This window comes from Euphorbia lathyris, chromosome 10, assembly GCF_963576675.1.
Source record: "Euphorbia lathyris chromosome 10, ddEupLath1.1, whole genome shotgun sequence".
Classification (NCBI taxonomy): domain Eukaryota; kingdom Viridiplantae; phylum Streptophyta; class Magnoliopsida; order Malpighiales; family Euphorbiaceae; genus Euphorbia; species Euphorbia lathyris.
The window spans coordinates 72170971-72189900 of NC_088919.1; the positions used below are offsets into that span (position 1 = coordinate 72170971).

The 18930-nt window shown below is 33.7% G+C and overlaps 1 protein-coding gene across 4 annotated transcripts; it reads left to right on the plus strand.

Annotated features, from left to right (window-relative positions):
• The first annotated feature begins 1302 nt into the window (after positions 1-1302).
• Positions 1303-3667, plus strand: LOC136209324 (uncharacterized). 4 transcript variants are annotated; one of them, XM_066000763.1, is made up of 8 exons: positions 1303-1440; positions 1612-1693; positions 1824-1873; positions 1991-2137; positions 2391-2693; positions 2787-2823; positions 2926-2947; positions 3032-3667. In XM_066000763.1, exons 2-5 carry the CDS (start codon positions 1647-1649, stop codon positions 2483-2485), a joined length of 339 nt encoding a protein of 112 aa, XP_065856835.1. In that variant the 5' UTR covers positions 1303-1440; positions 1612-1646; the 3' UTR covers positions 2486-2693; positions 2787-2823; positions 2926-2947; positions 3032-3667. The 4 variants fall into 4 exon arrangements, 3 of the variants coding, with proteins under 3 accessions (XP_065856835.1, XP_065856838.1, XP_065856836.1); XM_066000766.1 differs by having other exon boundaries at positions 1310-1440; positions 1615-1693; XM_066000764.1 differs by having other exon boundaries at positions 1310-1440; positions 1620-1693.
• Positions 3668-18930: the final 15263 nt, after the last annotated feature.

Sequence of the window (18930 nt, forward strand, 5' to 3'; positions counted from 1 at the left end):
GCTACTCAATTTTACCTAACTCCTCAAAATAACCATTAACGAACTCAAAATTAAAAATTTAAGAATTAAAATTGTTCAAAATGATATTTACCATGAAATTATATTTTTTATTTTCCAAAATCACATTTTTTGAGCTTTCTCTCTCTAAAAATCCATACTCTCTCCTAACCAAACAACACTTAAATAACCTTAAAATAAAAAATTTCAAGAATTAAGTTCCTCAGAATATCTTTAACTCTTCAATTTTTTTTTATTTGAGGCCATCAATGATCGTTTTGAGACGTTAACGCCACGAGTGTTAAAAAGTGTAAAGTCCAATAGTCATACCTCTAAGAATTGAATTTCAGTAGCCACAATATTAAAATGGGTTAATGTTCACTGGCCATGAGTGTAATCTACCCTTTCTTTAAATTAACCTCCTTTTAAGTCTAAAACATCAATTATCTTAACCCTTCAAATCCTATATGCTATTAATCTATGTATAAATTTCCATATATAATATAGACCTATTAAATTTTTTATTTTTTTTTACACCTCCAGCCTTGAATCCTAGATCGACACATCAGGACCAGCCCTGCTGTTGATGTTGCATAATTAGAAGTAATAGCAACCCGCAACAGCAACAACAAAGCTTCAACCTCTTCCAACAATAATTTTCTTCAGTCTATAAATCTGAACCCAAATCGCAAAACCCATTCTTGTTTTCCATCGGCACCAAAACTATCCTTCTTTGTTCTTTCTTATAGTAGCCAAATTCAAATTAAGAGAAAGTGATTTGAAGTTAGGTATTTCCCTATTTTATTATATAAATAAACCAAATTTCATTGGCCTCCAAAATAGTAAATCCTATCCCCCTAATTTTTAAATTAATTACTTTAAACCATAGCAGAATGTCTCTTTTCAAATTAAAGTCTCTTTTTTAAACGATAGAATAACAAGATGTACGAGTTGTGTAATAACATGTTCAACTACAAATCCTTAGAGACAATTATATTGTATTGTCCTCTATTAACATTATTAAATTATTAAAGGAGACAAAAATTTATATTGTCTCTAATACTATTTGATAATACAATTGGGGACAATTTGAAAGTCTGTATATTATTCTCGGTGGCAAAAGGAACTTTGGAACTGAAATCAATTGATTTCAATTTTAAAATTTTCAGCTTCCAACTATGCCCTCATTCTTTTAGTATTATTTCAGCCGATTATTCCCTCTAAACGACCACGTATGAAGTTTCTTCCTGCACTAGGGTTTCTGGTGGTATTTGGCGAGTGGCATTTGTGATTTTAACGGTAAAATAAAAACCCCACTCTCTCTCTCTCTTACTTCTTCCTTTTCTTCTTCCTTATTTCGGGCGAACAAGTACAGAGGATGCAGGTGATTTCTTATTTCCGCGTCAGTCACAAGAGCAAGTTAGTGCTTCATGATGGCGTCAGGTAAAAAAATTCAGGCTGGTCTTTAGGGTTTTGCTGGCTATGGTTTTCTCCAAATCATTGTCAATTTCAATCTCTTCCTCCTTTTGGGTTTATTCAATTCCAAAATCTCCTAATTAGATATTAATATTTCTTCTTGATTTTGATGTTTTTTGGTTTTATGTCTTCCACAAGAAGTTTAGTCTGGCTTTGGTTTTGCAATTGGTTGAATGATTACAACACTGGTTGATGATGTACTGAATTATGGTGACAAAAGGTAATTGCCTACCTAGATAGAGTAATAATACTTGCTGTTTCTTGTTTTTTTTGTTTGATTATTTGATGGAATTGATTTTTTTCTTTTGCTCTTTTTCTTAATTGATAGTGGTAATTGTATTAATCTGCAGGATTTTGGAGTTTGAACTCAACAAAATAAGGTTTAACATGTCTTCAACAGGTAAGGTTTACCTTTTCTTCAACAAAATAACCATGGTATATTAGCATTTTCCGTGTACTTTGAACTCAAAAGCTGATTTATTTTGTATTTCTGCTATGATATTTCCTTGGTGATAAGGAATAGAGCATTGTAATGGTAATAGTAGGCCCATATGCAGCATGAAGATCAGTTTCATGATTTCTTGGCTTAGAGTTACATATCAGTTTTCAGAAAATATAAACTCCAATTTCTACAGCCAAGGTTCTTCTTGCAGTTTTGTGAGAGGTGCAAATGCTTTCTCTTGTGTCTCCTTTTATATTTAGATACTAAGATACAAATAAATTCCAGATTTAGAGTTCTAACAAATTATTAACAAAAGACAACGATTGATGATTAAATTCTCTTAACCTTGTTCTTACTTTCTATTTTAAACCATGATTGATGTGTACAATAAAGTTTGCAAATACCATTATTGTGATATCAATTTTTTTTAACTAACACAGAATTTGCTTATGAGTTCCTCTATTTTATCTGACAGCCAAGTGGAATATTGATAGAAATCACTATAAGATGTGGAACCTCAAGAGAATGTATAGAACGTATCAGGATTTCATACTGCTGTTAGATCTCTAGAGCAAACAGGAATTGCTCTAGAAACACATGTTCAGTGTACTAAATCACTGAGGTGTTTTGAAAGACCTAAAATGCCTGACTTGGATAGAGCGAGACTCGGATCTAAAAGAGAAGAGAAAGACCAGTCTCCTGATAAGGAGCAAGATTCTGATCTCAGTTTTCATAAATGAGTTACGCATTCATCATGTAAAGCTTCCACCTTAAAATGGTGAGATTTTTGGTTGACATATTTTAAGATCAAAAGACCTGCAGAAATGAAAAATTTCCGCCTTTTTTTATGTTTTTCCCCTTTATTAACCAGGATACAAATTCAAGTGAGAGAGATAACCAGGACTGGAGTAAGTAGTACTTCAATTTAATTTGTACTTGGCTTCAAATTAATGAGCTCATTTTTTTTTCATAGAAAATAGAGTTCTTATCTCATAAATATTTGATTGCAGATGGCTTGTGTGCAAAAACCACGTAAGTTAATAAGGGGTTGTTTCATTTTACCTGCCTAATTCTTATGAATCAGCCTCTGTTAAGTTTGTTCAATTTGTGTTGCAGAGTGGTAATGAAGTACTTGAACCAATACTTTATGAATCAAAAGAAAAAGAGAGAGCAGGAAGTAGTAAGTTGGATGCCACTTGTGGAAGGAAGAAGCAAGAAAAGAAATGCAATCCTCTTTTATGAGATACTGGTACATATTATTAAGCTTTTCCTTAAGCAAGTGAATGTTGCCTTTTCTTCTAAATTTGAAGTGCAGTTGTTCATCTATTGATTTCGGAACAGAAGCCATAAATTTTATACTTGCATGGTCTTAACTTTTAGGAGAAGATGATGCAAAAAGTAAGTTGTAGATTATAGAAATTATACCCTTGTGTATAATACCCTGCACTGCTGAATTTGTAGCTTTGAATTTAGATCTGGCTCAAGTTGTTGAATTTGTGAAAGGACGCCTTGATGTTTAGGTGATTAGTTAATTCATTTCTAAATTTGGAGTGTTATTCTCATTCTTTTTATTATAGAATTTTTGGCTGTAGAACTGGTTCTTGTGTTGATCTGCCTAATGGGACTGAAATTGTTTAGTATTCTTTAAATTAAATGGAGAAGAGTCTTCTCTGATGCTGTATGGTCTTCAATTACAGATGTGAAGTAATAGCTTTGCTAGTTTTATAATCTATTCAAATATTGGGAATGTTATTGACAGATGGTCGAACGTTTTTAGCTATAAAGTTAGGAAACTAGTATCTTAAATTCTAAACTTAATATGGAAGATGATTTTTTTAGTATTTCTTCAAGTTTTCATCTTTAATTATGGAGAATTGCATGTAATTTTGAAGTGATAAGAAAGAAAATTCTTACCAGTTATGTTGGATTAAGTGATAAGGCCTCATATTGTTTACGCTATTGATCTGAGTCCACGTGTTCAACTAGTTTTTTATTATTCTTCTCATCTTGAATATAACGTTAATGTTTATGAACTAAATTTTTTTTAAATGTAAAAGTACGTAGTTCCGTGTGAAACTTTAATTTTATATGTTGTAAAACTCGTAGATTATGAACACAATTAGTGAGATGTTTTTGAACAAAGGTTCGTGAACAAGCTTATGAACAAGCTCGACTATACGGTTAGTGTTCATTAACAAGCTATTTCTTCAAATACAAAACTAGCTAGTTCTGTGTGAAACATTAGTTTGGTAGGTTCTAAAACTCGTAGGTTATGAACATGATTAATGAGATGTTTTTGAGCAAAATTTAGGAACATAATTAATGAGCTCGTTAGTAAATAAACGAGTTGCTCGCTCACGATCATGAAGCTCTTCCATTTTCTGTTGTGACAGCCCTATCTATATAGCATGTATTTAAAGAGGTCAGCACCTTGCCTTATTACTGTATGAGTTCATGACTTGAATTGAAGCTATTTAAGCTTAAGCTAGATGAAACTGACTGATGAAACAGTTTCTAAATATCAATCTCCAACCAAATTGTTAAACATAATCTGCATATTAATAACACCAACATGAATAACTAGATTCCATCTAAAAGGAGTTTATTCTAGCAGCATATATGTATAGTAGAGTAGATTAAATTCATTTTGTCGTAGAGTGGCTATATGTTGGTGGATCACTAGTAGTTATAGGATATTTTTTCTTTTAACATTATTCTCTGATGGTATATTTTTTTGTTGATATTACAGCACCATCACTTTGCCATAAACCTCTTTATTTCCAAAAATTCTTTTATAAGTGATAGTAACATTGACTCATATTTGTTTCAATATATATTTGATCAATCTTTTTTAACTAGTATATACATATGTTACTCTCTTTTTCGACATTTTTTCCACTGTTATCAAACAATTGGTATTCAACATGATTGTAATATTTGTTGCGCTTTCATATCTAAGATAAGTACTATCAAGCATTTTATTGATGTTGATAGATTATACAGGATGTGAAACTTACTTTTTCTTTTCTTGTAAGGTCATTCAAATTTCAGGGATATCTTTTACAGAATGGGTTTGTCTGAATGGATATAGTAGCACTCTCAGGGGAACATATTGTCCCTATGAACAAGGACGATCGCCGTCCTAAAAAACAGGGACAAAATGATGTCCCTAGTAGTAACGGGGACGACAATCGTCTTTATAAACGGAGATGAAATGTTTTCTCTAGGAACTGGGATGAAATGTTGTCCCTATAAATGGGGACGACAGTCGTCCCAAAGAACAGGGACAAAATGATGTCCCTAGTTATAGGGACGACAGTCGTCCCTAGGAACGGGGACAAAATGTCGTCCCTCTCAATAGGGACGACATGTCATCCCTAGGAACGGGGACGACAGTCGTCCTTAAGAGCAGGACGACAGTCGTGCTTCTAAACTGGGACGACATCAATTTTTTCGTCCCCAATAGAATCAAGGACGGAGGAAACAAGGACAAAAAATGAGGACGAGAAAATTGTCCCTATAAGTATAGGGGACAAAATTTTATGTTTTTGGGGACGATTTTTTTCGTCCCTGAAAGTTTTTTTTTTGTACTGTTCCTAGAAAATCAATTGGACACGGAATAATATCAAAATCGTGTCTCGTTCCATTATCGAGGCTTAAATTTGTACTTTTTTAAAACATTAAGCCTATATTGATGCTATTTTGTAAGTGGAATCTAAATTGATACTTCTCCAAAAACTATAGACCTATAACAGCAATAACAACAACAACAAAAGCAACAAAAACAACTAAGCCTCAACCTCTTCCATTAAACGTTGCGTATCATTCATATGAACTGTGTATTCCCTACACAAACAAACAAGAGAAACTTTGATTTAGCAAAGAAACTTTGATTTCTTTATGGTTATATATAGATATTAACCCACTATGATAAAACTTCAGGGAATGGAAACACCACTCCCATCCTATCCTGCCGGAGCAGCTCACGAATAGCATCAGGGGGGTTCATTCCATTCGTGGTAGCCAACATGCAAGCTAAAAGAAAGATTTGCAAAGCTATCCACACAGCGGTTAGGACACCATGTAAATATAGGAGACTGAAAAGACATTTGAAAGAACGCCTGGTTAGGAATAAAAAAAAGGTGACACGTGCGAAATTAGGACTTGGTGTTTCAGGATCCTATTTTGAACCATAAATTTGAGATGTTTAGGGTTGAGATTTTGAATGTTTAGTTTGAGATCAAATAGATTAAAAATGACTCTTTTAGAAATATTAAAAAAAACCAAAAAAAAAAGTGTCATATTAGGGTTAGGGTTCCAACGTGTTGGGACCCTATTTTCATCGCAAACATACCAACAAGCAAATTCCACGAACTATGGTACTGAGACCCCGCCCTATTTTGGCCTAATTCTGTCCTCTAGACCCTCAAAAATGCGATTTAGTGATTTTCGCATGATTTTAACCTAATTTTTCATGAATTATTTTTTTGACCTAATTATTGAATTTCTACCATTAATTTTACTTCTTGACCTAATCAATTAATTAATGGTAGACATGTAATAATAAGTTCACTTTTAGAGCATCCAAATTCACTTCATACCGGGAAAAAACATTTAAAAAAATGCCTCGTTAAAATGAAAAAAATAGAGCGACACGTGCGAAATTAGAGTTTAGGGTTTCCGGACCCTATTTTGAACCATTAATTTGATATGTTCAGGGTTAAGTTTTGAATGTTTAGTTTGATATGAAATAGGTCAAAAACGTCCGTTTTAGGAATATAAAAAAACAGAAAGTGTTAAATTAGAATTAGGATTTCCCATCTCGGGATCCTATTTTCATCGAAAACGTGCCAATAGGCAAACCCCACAATCTAAGACGGTGGGGCCACCCTATTTTGGCCTAATTCTATCATCTAGGGCCTATAAATGCGATGTAGTGATTTTCGCACGGTTTTAACCTAATTTTCCATGAATTATTTTTTATTTTTTGACCTAATTAATGGATTTCGACCATTAATTTTGCTTCTTCACCTAATTAATTATTTAAGGGTTCACATGCAATAATAACCTTACTTTTAAAGCATCCAAAATCACTTGATACCGAAAAAAGATATTTGAAAAAACGTCCTATTACGAATGAAAAAAGAGAGAGCGACACATGCGAAATTAGGGCTTAGGGTCTCCAGACCCTTTTGAACCATTAATTTGAGATGTTTAGGGTTGGGGCTTTGAATGTTTAGTTTGAGATCAAATAGGTAAAAAATAATCCTTTTAGGAATATAAAAAAAATGGAAAAGTGTCAAATTAGGGTTAGAGTTTTTCGCCATCTCGATATCTTATTTTCATTGGAAACGGGCCAACGGAGAAAACCCACGACCTATGGTCGTGGGCTCCATCCTATTTTGGCCTAATTCCATCATATACGGCCTCAAAATTCGATTTAGTAAATTTCGTGTGGTTTTATCGTAATTTTCTATGAATTATTTTTATTATTATTTTAACCTAATTAATGGATTTCCACAATTAATTTTACTTTTTGACCTAATTAATGGTTGGCATGCAATAATAAGCTCACTTTTAGAGCATCCAAGTTCACTTGATACTGAAAAAAGATATTTCAAAAAACGCATGGTTAGGAATGAAAAAGGAGAGAGCGACACATGCGAAATTAGGGCTTAGGGTTTCCGAACCCTATTTGGAACCATTAATTTGAGATGTTTAGGGTTGGGGTTTTGAATGTGTTGGCCCAAAATAAAATAAATTTTATTTTATGTATATAGAAAGCTTGGGTTTAATTTTAGGGTATAGTTTCTATTTTTTCTAGAAAAATAATAATGATTAATGGAAAATAAAAATAAATATATATATGTAAACTAACCTCCAGCTCGGCGAGCTGGAAGTCAGCACGACAAATGAGAGATCAGTCCTCGCTCGGAGCCCGTTTCGGTCCACCCGACTTCTCCAAATGCACCCGAACACAACCAAGAGCTAACCTACGAAGCCTATCCCATCCCCACATCTAGGCCCAAGCCTTAAAATTCTCTCTAACCACAAGGTAGTGGGGTGATGTGGCATGGAAGTTGGTAGTGGTTGGTGGAGGTTGAGGAAGTTAGTGAGGTGGCAAGTTAGTGGGCAAAGTTAGAGAGAAAAATAAGGGTTAGTTGATAATTAATTACCCAAAATGCCCTTCCAAAAAACTATAAATAGACCCTCGCACACTCAACTCAAACACACTCATTCAATACACAAACCTCCTCTCAAAGCTCCAATGTTTAATTCCTAGTTTTTGTTCTTTGTTCTTCAAGTTCTTAGTTCTCATTTCCTTTTTCTAGCTCTTTTTCTATCTCTTTTAGTATGCTGTAGCTTTAATTCAAGCCTCTTTTCAAGTTTTTCAATTCAATTTAGCATTCCTAAGCCTTTAGTTTACTCAATTCCTTAGCTATAATTATTTTGCAACTCAATTTTTCCAGATTCGTCCAAGTATTTTCAAAGTTCAATTTCGTCTATTTAAGTTCATTTTTTGCTTTCGATCCCTTCAACAAAGTTGTTCCTGACGTCTTGAATTTCAATCTAGTACATTTATTTTCCCAATTCCGTGCACAGAAACTATAGTTACAAGCCAATCTTTACAGCCCAAATTCTTTTAGATAGTCTGTTCCCAGAATTTTCCAGATTCGTCCAGTTGTATTCAAAACTCAATTTCATCTATTTAGAGTCTGTTTTAGCCTTCGATCCCTTACAGAAGTTTGTTCCTGACCTCCCGAAGTTAAATTTAGCCTATTTACTTGTCCAATTCCGTGTTCTTAAGCACTCAAACGAGCCCACCGAATTCAAAGGTTAAATATGCCCCATTTGTCTACCACACGTTTTGACATTGCCAAGATCGTATACCATACGGGCCCGACCAACCGCAGTGCTCCGAGAACTTCAAGCTGACACCAAAATTCAACGTCCAGCCGAGATAGCTATTGTGGCTCCGAGTATGTCGTTGAATTTCAATTTTATTTTAATTGCATTTCAATTCCTTGTATTGATTTGTTTTTTCCCAATTCAATTGGTTGTCTATATGTTTAGTATAAAAAATTTTCAATTGTAATTCATTTTCAATTTCATGCTTTTTGAACATATGTATTCAAACCTTGATCAAATCAATAAAATACCAATTTTTTCACCAAATCCCGTGTCAATTTCGCACTTTTAATTTCTTTATTTTTACCCATCTTCAATTTATACGCTTAGCTTAAATAAAAATAATTAATCTAGCAAAGTTTTTATAACGGCGCTAGAGACCCAAGAGGGACTTTTTCAATCCTTGGGTCCCTCGCCAATCGCTTCAATTAGAATTCATGTTTTCGGCGCACAATTTCACAAACTTAACCGTCTTTCATAATTGAGAAATAATTTCTCTGGCACGCCCGCACCCTAACCACACACGTGACAAGGTTGAAAGTAGCATATTTCAAAAATATCGCTAACAGAATGTTTAGTTTGAGATCAAATAGGTCAAAATAACCCTTTTAGGAATATAAAAAAAACAGAACAGTGTTAAATTAGGATTAGGGTTTCGGTGTCTTGGGACCCTGCTTTTATCGGAAACGGGCCAATAGGAAAAACCCACAACCTAAAATGGTGGATCCCACCCTATTTTTGTCAAATTTTATCGCGTAGGGCCTCAAATATGTGATTTAGTGATTTTCGTATGGTTTTAACCTAATTTTCCATAACTTATTATTTTTTTACCTGATTAATAGATTTTAACTTATTATTAGGATTTCGGCGTCTCGGGACCCTATTTTAAAACCCACAAACTAAGATGATGGTGGGTTCCACTCTATTTTGGTCTAATTTCGTCGTCTAGAGCCTCAAAAATTCGATTTAGTGATTTTCACGTGGTTTTAACCTAATTTTTCATAAATTGTTTTTTATTTTTTTTACCTAATCAATGGATTTCGACCATTAATTTTGCTTCTTGGCCTAATTAATTAATTAATGGTCAAATACAATAAAAACTCACTTTTAAAGCATCCAAATTCACGTGATACAAAAAAAAAAACATTTGAAAAAATGACAGGTTCCGAATGAAAAAACTATAATGATATTATATGAAGATTTTGCTCTATTAACTACTACTTTTTGCTTTCACAATTAAACTGAATTTAAATTAAAAACTTCATTAATTTTTAAAATCTAATTAATCAACCCCAATTATTAATTTACTAGTTCATTTTGCTTTAACTCTTTTTTTCAGAAATTTGCTTTTGTTTTTTTAATTAACTTTCTGGCACTCATAGTTCTAAAAAAAGGATAAAAAATCTCATGTAATCTCAACTTATTTATATTAACAAATAAAATAATAACAAATACAATCTTGTTTGTGGATATTGAAAATCCAAAAGAAATTATTCCAAAATTAGTCATTTAGCCTGCTATAAATTTGTGCCAATTCCATTGTCTATGTACAAGAAATTATACAACTTGAATATCATTAACATATTAAAATGGTGAAGCCAGCACTGAAATCCCTCATTTTCATTTTATGCGTAGTTATATTATGTTCATCTTCCCTTGCTCAAGGTATTTTTTAATTTATTTTATTTTCAGAAATTCAATATATATATGTTGTGCAAATTTAGTGAAAGATAAATAAACCAGAAACCAAAACACAGATCTACGTGGTTCACAAACCTTATGTTGGCTAGTCCACGGGCAGAAGGAGAATAGCTAGGAAGCGGAAATCAGATTACAGATTAGGGTTTACGTGGTTTGTTGGCAATACTCTTCAGAATTGAAGTTCATTGGCCACAATGTTAAAATGGATAAAGTTCAGTGGCCATGAGTTTAATTTACCCTCGAGATTGATACCAAAACTCCAATCAAATTCCATAACAGAAATAGCAACAACTAACCCTCAAGAGAAAGTGATTGAAATCAGGTATTTCAGTATTCTATATAAATAAACCAAATCTCATTTGCCTCCAAAATATCAAATATAAAGTTTTTTATTTTGAATTGAAGTTTTATCACATAATTATACCCTTAAATTTTGGTATTTTAAGGATTGATCCTATGATAATTTATTTTTTCTAGATTAAGTAAGTGTTTAAATTTTCATAATTTTAAAGAATATGTCCTTTTATTACAATTTGAGGGTGTATCAGCTCAATTTTAGAAAAAAAAATGCTTATTCCTATTATGCCAAACACTGGGATCACCATTTTAATATCAGCAAACCAAGGTTTCATTTTACTGACAGAAAATGTTTTGGTCGGCAAAGTAGCCTTTTCAGCAAACCAGTGGTTGATAAGAAAAAGTTTGAGTTTGATTAGCCACTGAACTTACATGATGTCTCATTAACCCCACAACTTGTTTAAAATAACATATTGGCCCTAGGGGTGTGTATCAGTACAAAACCGAACCAAACCGAAAAAACCGAATACCGAAATAATCAAAATAATTCAAACCGACACCGAACCGAATAATAGATAAAACCGAATTAAAACCAAACCGAAATATGCAGTTCGGTTCGGTTTAAACCGAATAAACCAAGTTAAGTTAAAAATAACAAATAACAAACAACAAATAAAAATCACTATATTTTCTAATTAAATTTACTTCAACAACAACAAAAATTTAAATATTTCCAAAATATATCTATATTGGGTTATTATCTCATCAATATTAAAAAAAATTAAACTTGTATAATCAAATATATATGTGTATCTATATATATAAATGTAAAATATGTGTAATTCGGTGCGGTTCGGTTTTTTCATATTTTCTGTCTAACCGAACCGAATACCGAAATACACTTAAAATGAAAACCGATGCCGAACCAAATTGTGTTTTAAAAAACCGAATTCACTCTGTTCGATTCGGTATGTGGTTTAAACCGAACTGATGCACGCCTCTAATTGGCCCTTTCAACTTGCTTACAGTGATCCATTTGTCCCTGGAACTTGTTTAAAGTGACATACATTGCAATTTATCTAAATCGGTAAAAAAAGTTCAAAACTTAAAAAATAAATGACTATTTTGTTAAGTAACGTGTCTTCTTGTTTGAAGTAGTCTTTGTTAAGTAACGTGTCTTCTTGTTTGAAGTAGTCTTTGCTGTTAACAATAAGTTCCTAGAAACTAGGAATAAGTTAGAGTTTGATTTGGTCTTTGCTGTAATCACGTTTCCTGTATATGTGGGATACGTTAGTTTCTGTTTTTGGATTTCTGTTCACTGTAAAGCTATTTAAAGCTTCCTCAGTTTACATTCTAAACAAATATTCTTTGCATTGTGTTGTAATTTGTCTATTGTGTTCAATATTTATCATTTGGTATCAGAGCCAGAACAGGCCTGATTGAGAGAGAAGGGTGTGAGAGAAACACGAGAGAAGAGTGTGAAGAGATGGCAGAAAGCAACAATAATGGTTTTGTGCAACCAGCTATCCCAACATTTGATGGCTTTCTATGAACATTGGGCAAAATTGATGGAGAATTTCCTTCGAGCAAAGGAATTCTGGAGCATAGTAGAAGACGGAATAACAGAGATTCTAGCAGGAAGAGAGCCATCAGAAGCAGAGACTAAAGTTATTGCAGAACAGCAATTGAAAGACAAGAAGGTGAAGAATTATCTCTATCAAGCTATTGACAGAGAAATTATGGAAACCATTCTGAACGATGATACATCCAAGCAGATTTGGGACTCGATGAAGCAGAAATTTAAAGGGTCAACAAGGGTTAAAAGAGCACAACTTCAAACCATAAAAACTGAATTCGAAATTCTGAAGATGAAAGAAGGGGAAAGTGTCAATGCCTATTTTGGAAGAACACTCTCAATTGCCAAAAGGATGAAATCATGTGGTGAAAGTCTCAAAGAAGCTGATATCATAGGAAAGATTCTTCGATCCTTAATTCCAAAATTCAACTACGTGGTATGTTCAATTGAAGAATCAAATAATGTTGATGTTTTAACTGTGGATGAACTCCAAAGCAGCCTTTTAATTCACGAACAAAGGATGAAAGGATCTGTAGAAGAAGATCAAGTATTGAAAGTTACACATGAAGACCGAAGTGGACGAGGCAGAGGCACGTTTAGAGGTCGAGGAAGAGGCAGAGGCAGATCGTTCTTTGACAAATCTGCTATTGAATGCTATAAATGTCACAATTTGGGACATTTTCAGTATGAATGTCAATATTCAGAGAAACGGGCTTACTATGCCGAGATTGATGATGAAGATGAGATGTTGTTAATGGCGCAAGTTGATCTCAAGCAAGACAAAAGGAAAGGGATCTGGTTTCTTGATTCTGGATGTCCGAACCACATGTTAGGAAACAAAGAGTGGTTCACACGACTTGATGAAGTTTTTAAGCATTCTGTTAAACTTGGGAATGATTCCAAGCTGATGGTGATGGGGAAAGGGAGTATCAAGCTCGAAGTTGGAGGCCAAATCCAAATTGTGAGTGATGTTTTTTATGTACCTGAATTGCGTAATAACCTGCTGAGTATAGGTCAATTACAAGAACGAGGAATCACCATTGTTATCAAACATGGAGTGTGCAAGTTATATCATCCGACTCGTGGTGTTATAATGAAAAGCGAAATGATAGCAAACAAAATGTTTGTAGTTATTGCAAACATTCTCATGAAATCACCTTCTTGCTTCAACGCACAAATTGAAGAATCGAGTGAAATTTGGCATCAAAGATTTGGGCATCTGAGCTATAAAAATCTAGCATTGCTGCACAACAAAGAGATGGTTCGAGGGCTGCCAAACATCAAAACCCCAACAAAAAAATGTACAAGTTGCATGATGGGAAAACAACACAGAGTAGCCATTTCAAAGAAGAGTAATTGGAGAGCCACAAAGAAATTACAGCTCATACACTCAGACATTTGCGGTCCTATTTCGCCTGCCTCCTACAGTCAAAAGAGGTACATATTAACATTCATAGATGACTTTAGTCGAAAGCTGTGGGTTTATTTTCTGAACGAAAAGAGTGAAGCTTTTGTGACTTTCAAAAATTTCAAAATAATGGTGGAGAAAGAGTGTGGTCTATCAATGTGCAGCTTAAGAACAGATAGAGGAGGAGAATTCAACTCCAAAGAATTTTCAGAATTTTGCAAAACACAAGGCATAAGAAGACAACTTACTACAACGTATACGCCTCAGCAAAACGGAGTTGCGGAGCGTAAAAACCGTACAATCCTCAATATGGTGAGATGCTTGCTTGAAGAAAAACAAATGACCAAAATGCTTTGGCCAGATGCTGCGAAGTGGACATGTCACATTCTCAATCGGAGTCCCACTGCCTCTGTGAAAAATAAAACTCCAGAAGAATGTTGGAGCGATTTGAAACCTAACATTGAATATTTCAGGGTCTTTGGCTACATTGGAAATGTTCATGTACCTGATGCTATGAGATTGAAGTTAGACGCAAAAAGCCAGAAATTAGTCCTAATCGGCTACAGTGTGGAGTCCAAAGGATATAAGCTGATTAATCCTCTCACAAAGAAAGTAACCATCAGCAGAGATGTCATTTTTGAAGAAGATGAAAGATGGGATTGGGCAAAAACAAAAGAGGAGACTACTGATGTACTTGATTGGGGAGAAGAATATGAAAAAGCATACAATCAAGGAGATGAAAGTGATGAAGAAGCAGATTTAGATGAAGAAAATACAACAGATGTAGATGAAGACATCACCTCCAATGACGCAGAAAATTCAAGCTCCAACAGTGATGTTCCAAATTCAGCAAGTTCCAGCTCTAACTCACTGAATTCCAGCCCCAACAATACCTCTAATTCATCTTTCTCAATCAGAGAACGAAGAGCTCCTGCCTACTTAGAAGATTACACAAGTGGAGAAGGATTCTCTGAAGATGAGGTACAAAACTTTGCTCTATGTATATCTGCTGATCCCATTTTCTATGAACAAGCAGCAAAATTGAAGAAATGGAGGGATGCAATGGATCTTGAAATTGAAGCAATAAAGAAAAATCAAACTTGGGAACTTGTAAAGGCTCCTTTGGAAGTGAAGGTGATAGGTGTCAAGTGGGTGTATCGAACCAAGCTGAACGAAAATGGAGAGATTGACAAATGTAAAGCATGCCTTGTGGCAAAAGGGTATGCTCAAGAAAAGGGAATTGACTATAATGAGGTCTTTGCACCAGTAGCACGATGGGATACTATTCGCATGGTAATTGCAGTAGCAGCGAAAAATGGTTGGAAGCTGTTTCAACTAGACGTTAAAAGCGCATTTCTTCACGGAGAACTCAAAGAAGACGTCTACGTCGCTCAGCCACAGGGCTATGAAGTTAAGGGAGAGGAGAACAAAGTATACAAACTAAACAAAGCTCTTTATGGCTTAAAGCAAGCTCCAGGGGCGTGGTTTAGTAGAATTAAAGGATACTTCGTCAAAGAAGGGTTCGAAAGAAGCTGTTGTGATCCTACCTTGTTTGTAAAACAGGAGAACAACAAGATTCTAATTATAAGTCTCTATGTTGATGATCTTGTTTTTACAGGCAATGATTTGATTATGATACAAAATTTCAAAAACTCTATGAAGAATGAGTTCGAGATGACTGATCTAGGAGAAATGAAGTATTTCTTAGGAGTGGAAGTTCATCAAGGAGTAAATGGCATTTTCATTAGCCAGAAGAAATATGCCAGTGAAATGCTTGAAAAATTCAGGATGAAAGGGTGCAATGGAGTCAGAAATCCAATTGTTCCAGGAAACAAACTATCAAAGGAGGAGGAAAGCACTCAAGTAAATGGAACCTTATTCAAGCAGATTGTTGGAAGCTTGCTATATATGACTGTCACAAGACCAGATTTGATGTACAGTGTATGTCTCATAAGAAGATTTATGTCAAAACCAATGGAGATACATATGTTAGCAGCTAAGAGAATCTTGAGATATATTCAAAGTACTACTGATTTTGGCATTGTTTACAAACGAGGCTGCACAACTAAGTTAATGGCATATACGGACAGTGATTATGCTGGTGATATAGATGATCGAAAGAGTACATCAGGATATGCTTTCGTATTAAGTGGAGGAGCTGTAGCTTGGGCGTCCAAGAAGCAACCTGTAGTGAGTCTGTCAACTACAGAGGCAGAATATATAGCTGCTGCCTCATGTGCGTGTCAATGTGTCTGGATGTAGAGAATTCTGAAACAAATTGAAGGTACAAAAATTGACTATGTGAAGGTTCTCTGTGACAATTCTTCTACTATTAAACTTGCAAAGAATCCGATACTTCATGGGAGAAGCAAACATATTGATGTACGATTTCATTTTTTAAGAAATCTTGCAAATGATGGGTCAATTAAAATGGAATATTGTGGCACGAATGAGCAAGTTGCAGATATCATGACAAAACCTTTAAAACTTGATCAATTTGAGAAGCTTAGATAAGCACTTGGTGTTCGAAGCAGCTTGGGTATAAACTAACTTGCTGTAAGCAAGTTTAGTTTAGGGGAGAGTTTTGTTAAGTAACGTGTCTTCGTGTTTGAAGTAGTCTTTGTTAAGTAACGTGTATTCTTGTTTGAAGTAGTCTTTGCTGTTAACAATAAGTTCCTAAAAACTAGGAATAAGTTAGAGTTTGATTTGGTCTTTGCTGTAATCACGTTTCCTGTATATGTGGGATACGTTAGTTTCTGTTTTTGGATTTCTGTTCACTGTAAAGCTATTTAAAGCTTCCTCAGTTTACATTCTAAACAAATACTCTTTGCATTGTGTTGCAATTTGTCTATTGTGTTCAATATTTATCATATTTATGTCATTGAAACAAATTAACTTTCTATTTTGTACATTTTTATGACATTTTTATAGATTTAGGGACTTACTCATGACACTTTAAGCAAGTTTAAGGACTAATGAGACATCATGTAATTATAGGGATCAATCAATTTTTTTTGGACAAATTCAGAAGCAACTGATGTATTAAGCCATATATTAATTAATTAACAATTATTGGAAGGTTAAATTTGAGTGAGGGTTTGATAAGAGTTACTATCCCAAACTGTGTGGATACCTGTCCCACCTCCAAAAAAAAAATAATTCCTGAAACTATATAATTAAAATTAAGAGAGATTCATTTGCAGAAAAAGTACCATAATGTTGAGACATGTAATTAGTTATAATAAAAACTATAATATGAAGCAACTAATCATTTAATGGATTTTGAACTAATTAATAAATCTAAGAACTCCTTTTGTCTATTAATCAATATTATAAAACTCGAACCAAACCAACCGGTTCAACCGGTGAAACTGAGAACCGGCTAGATCTTCAGTCCGAGTGACACTTGTTTGTTGTAAATACAATAAAACGGACAAAACAAGAGTTAGACCGAGAACCGGCGGTTTAACCAGCAACCTCTTTGACCCAGGTTCAAATAAAATAATCAATGGTAAGCAGCTGTGCCGCTCACCTTGACTTGACTTCCTTACTGGTTTTGCAAGGTGTTGTATTTATAACCATTACATTCAAATGTTTGTCTTTATGTATCCGATGTGGGACAAATTTAAAAACTATTTTGAAATGTTTGCCTCTGTGCACGGGTGTGGGATTTTTTTCTTAGGAATTCATGAGACAGCCAATTAAATTTTTACTTTTTGAAAAGGACCAATTCACTCCACTATATTATTATTATACCTAGATATATATCATTTATGTTTTTTCTATTTTTTTATTTTAATTTGTTGTTGTTCTAAATTATATTTTTTATTATTATATCTCATATTATTTACATATTGATGTATTGTCTATATATTATTTATGAAAATAACTTTAAATTCATTATATATATATTTAATATTATTTATTTATTTATTATGTCATTGGGTTCGACCGATCCGAACTATCCGGTCAGACCAAATGATCCGTGACCTAGTTATAAATCTAGTTTGATATCCGATCCGGTTCTGATAACATTGCTATTAATAGATCACCTTATTACAAATTTGGATGCTTAACTTCTTTTTTATCTTTATATGGCAGTTTCAACTGTGCATAATTATTTTTCTATCTATATTAATAAGGAAGGCTCTTGATTACGTGAGAGAACTCCTTAAATTAAACTGGTCTAATACATCAACAGCTCCCTGAATTTGTTCATAATAGTAGATTGGCTCCCTGAACTTTAGCTCGTTGACCTTGATTATTCTGTATCACCAACTTCTTGAACTTGTCCATAAAAGTAAATTAGCTTCATGAGCTTTATAAGTGTCTCACCAACTCCATAAACTTGCTTATTTGGTAATAAATAAATATAAAAACCATAATACTAACTCTCAATTCTCATCCACTCGATCTCTCAAACCTGCAATACTAACTCTTATAATAGGTTGAAAGGTATAAGAAGAGAAAAAATTACATCTCAAATAAATCCAGATGCATTTTTAGAATTTAGGTTTAATAAGTTTTTGTATTTAGTTGTTACAAAATAAGCAAGTTTAGGACACTTGCAAAGTTCAGGGAGCTAATCTATTTTTATAAACAAGTTTATGGAGCTGGTGATACGAAATAAGCAAGTTTATGGACCTGGTGAGACACTAAGAAATTTCACGGAGCCAATCTACTTTGATGAACAAGTTCAAAGAGCTGGTAATGTATTAGACCTAAGATCTATGATCGAGCCTTAACGATCAGTTTGAGCTGTTGATTCAAACGGTTCCATAGAGACTTATTTTTCTATCAATAATAAATATGAACATCAAGCAATGGTTGAATTTGATCAGTTTAATTGGAACTAATTATGGAACAACAACTGGATTAGATTCGAGTCAATTTAGTATTTCATGATTTGATTGTGTTTGTAATATTTTATGTCTAATTTAGATTTAAATCTGGTTAATTGATTTGAGTAATCTGATAGTTTTTCTTGCAATATTTTGTGATGCGAATTAAAGTCGAACTGAGAGTTTTAATCTTAAGCTCAGAAAGAATAAAATCTTCTCAAGCTTAACTTGAAGGTTGAAGAAACCCTAAGGATGAAATCCTTGCTCCAATGGAGGCTTCAAA

What these genes read in the sequence shown, in the direction of transcription:
- LOC136209324 (XM_066000763.1), top strand. Translation starts at nt 1,647, where the DNA reads ATGATTACAACACTGGTTGATGATGTACTGAATTATGGTGACAAAAG. An exon ending in CTGAATTATGGTGACAAAAG is followed by an intron (nt 1,694 to 1,823) that starts GTAATTGCCTAC and finishes ATTAATCTGCAG; the next exon opens with GATTTTGGAGTTTGAACTCA. An exon ending in TTCTTGCAGTTTTGTGAGAG is followed by an intron (nt 2,138 to 2,390) that starts GTGCAAATGCTT and finishes TTTATCTGACAG; the next exon opens with CCAAGTGGAATATTGATAGA.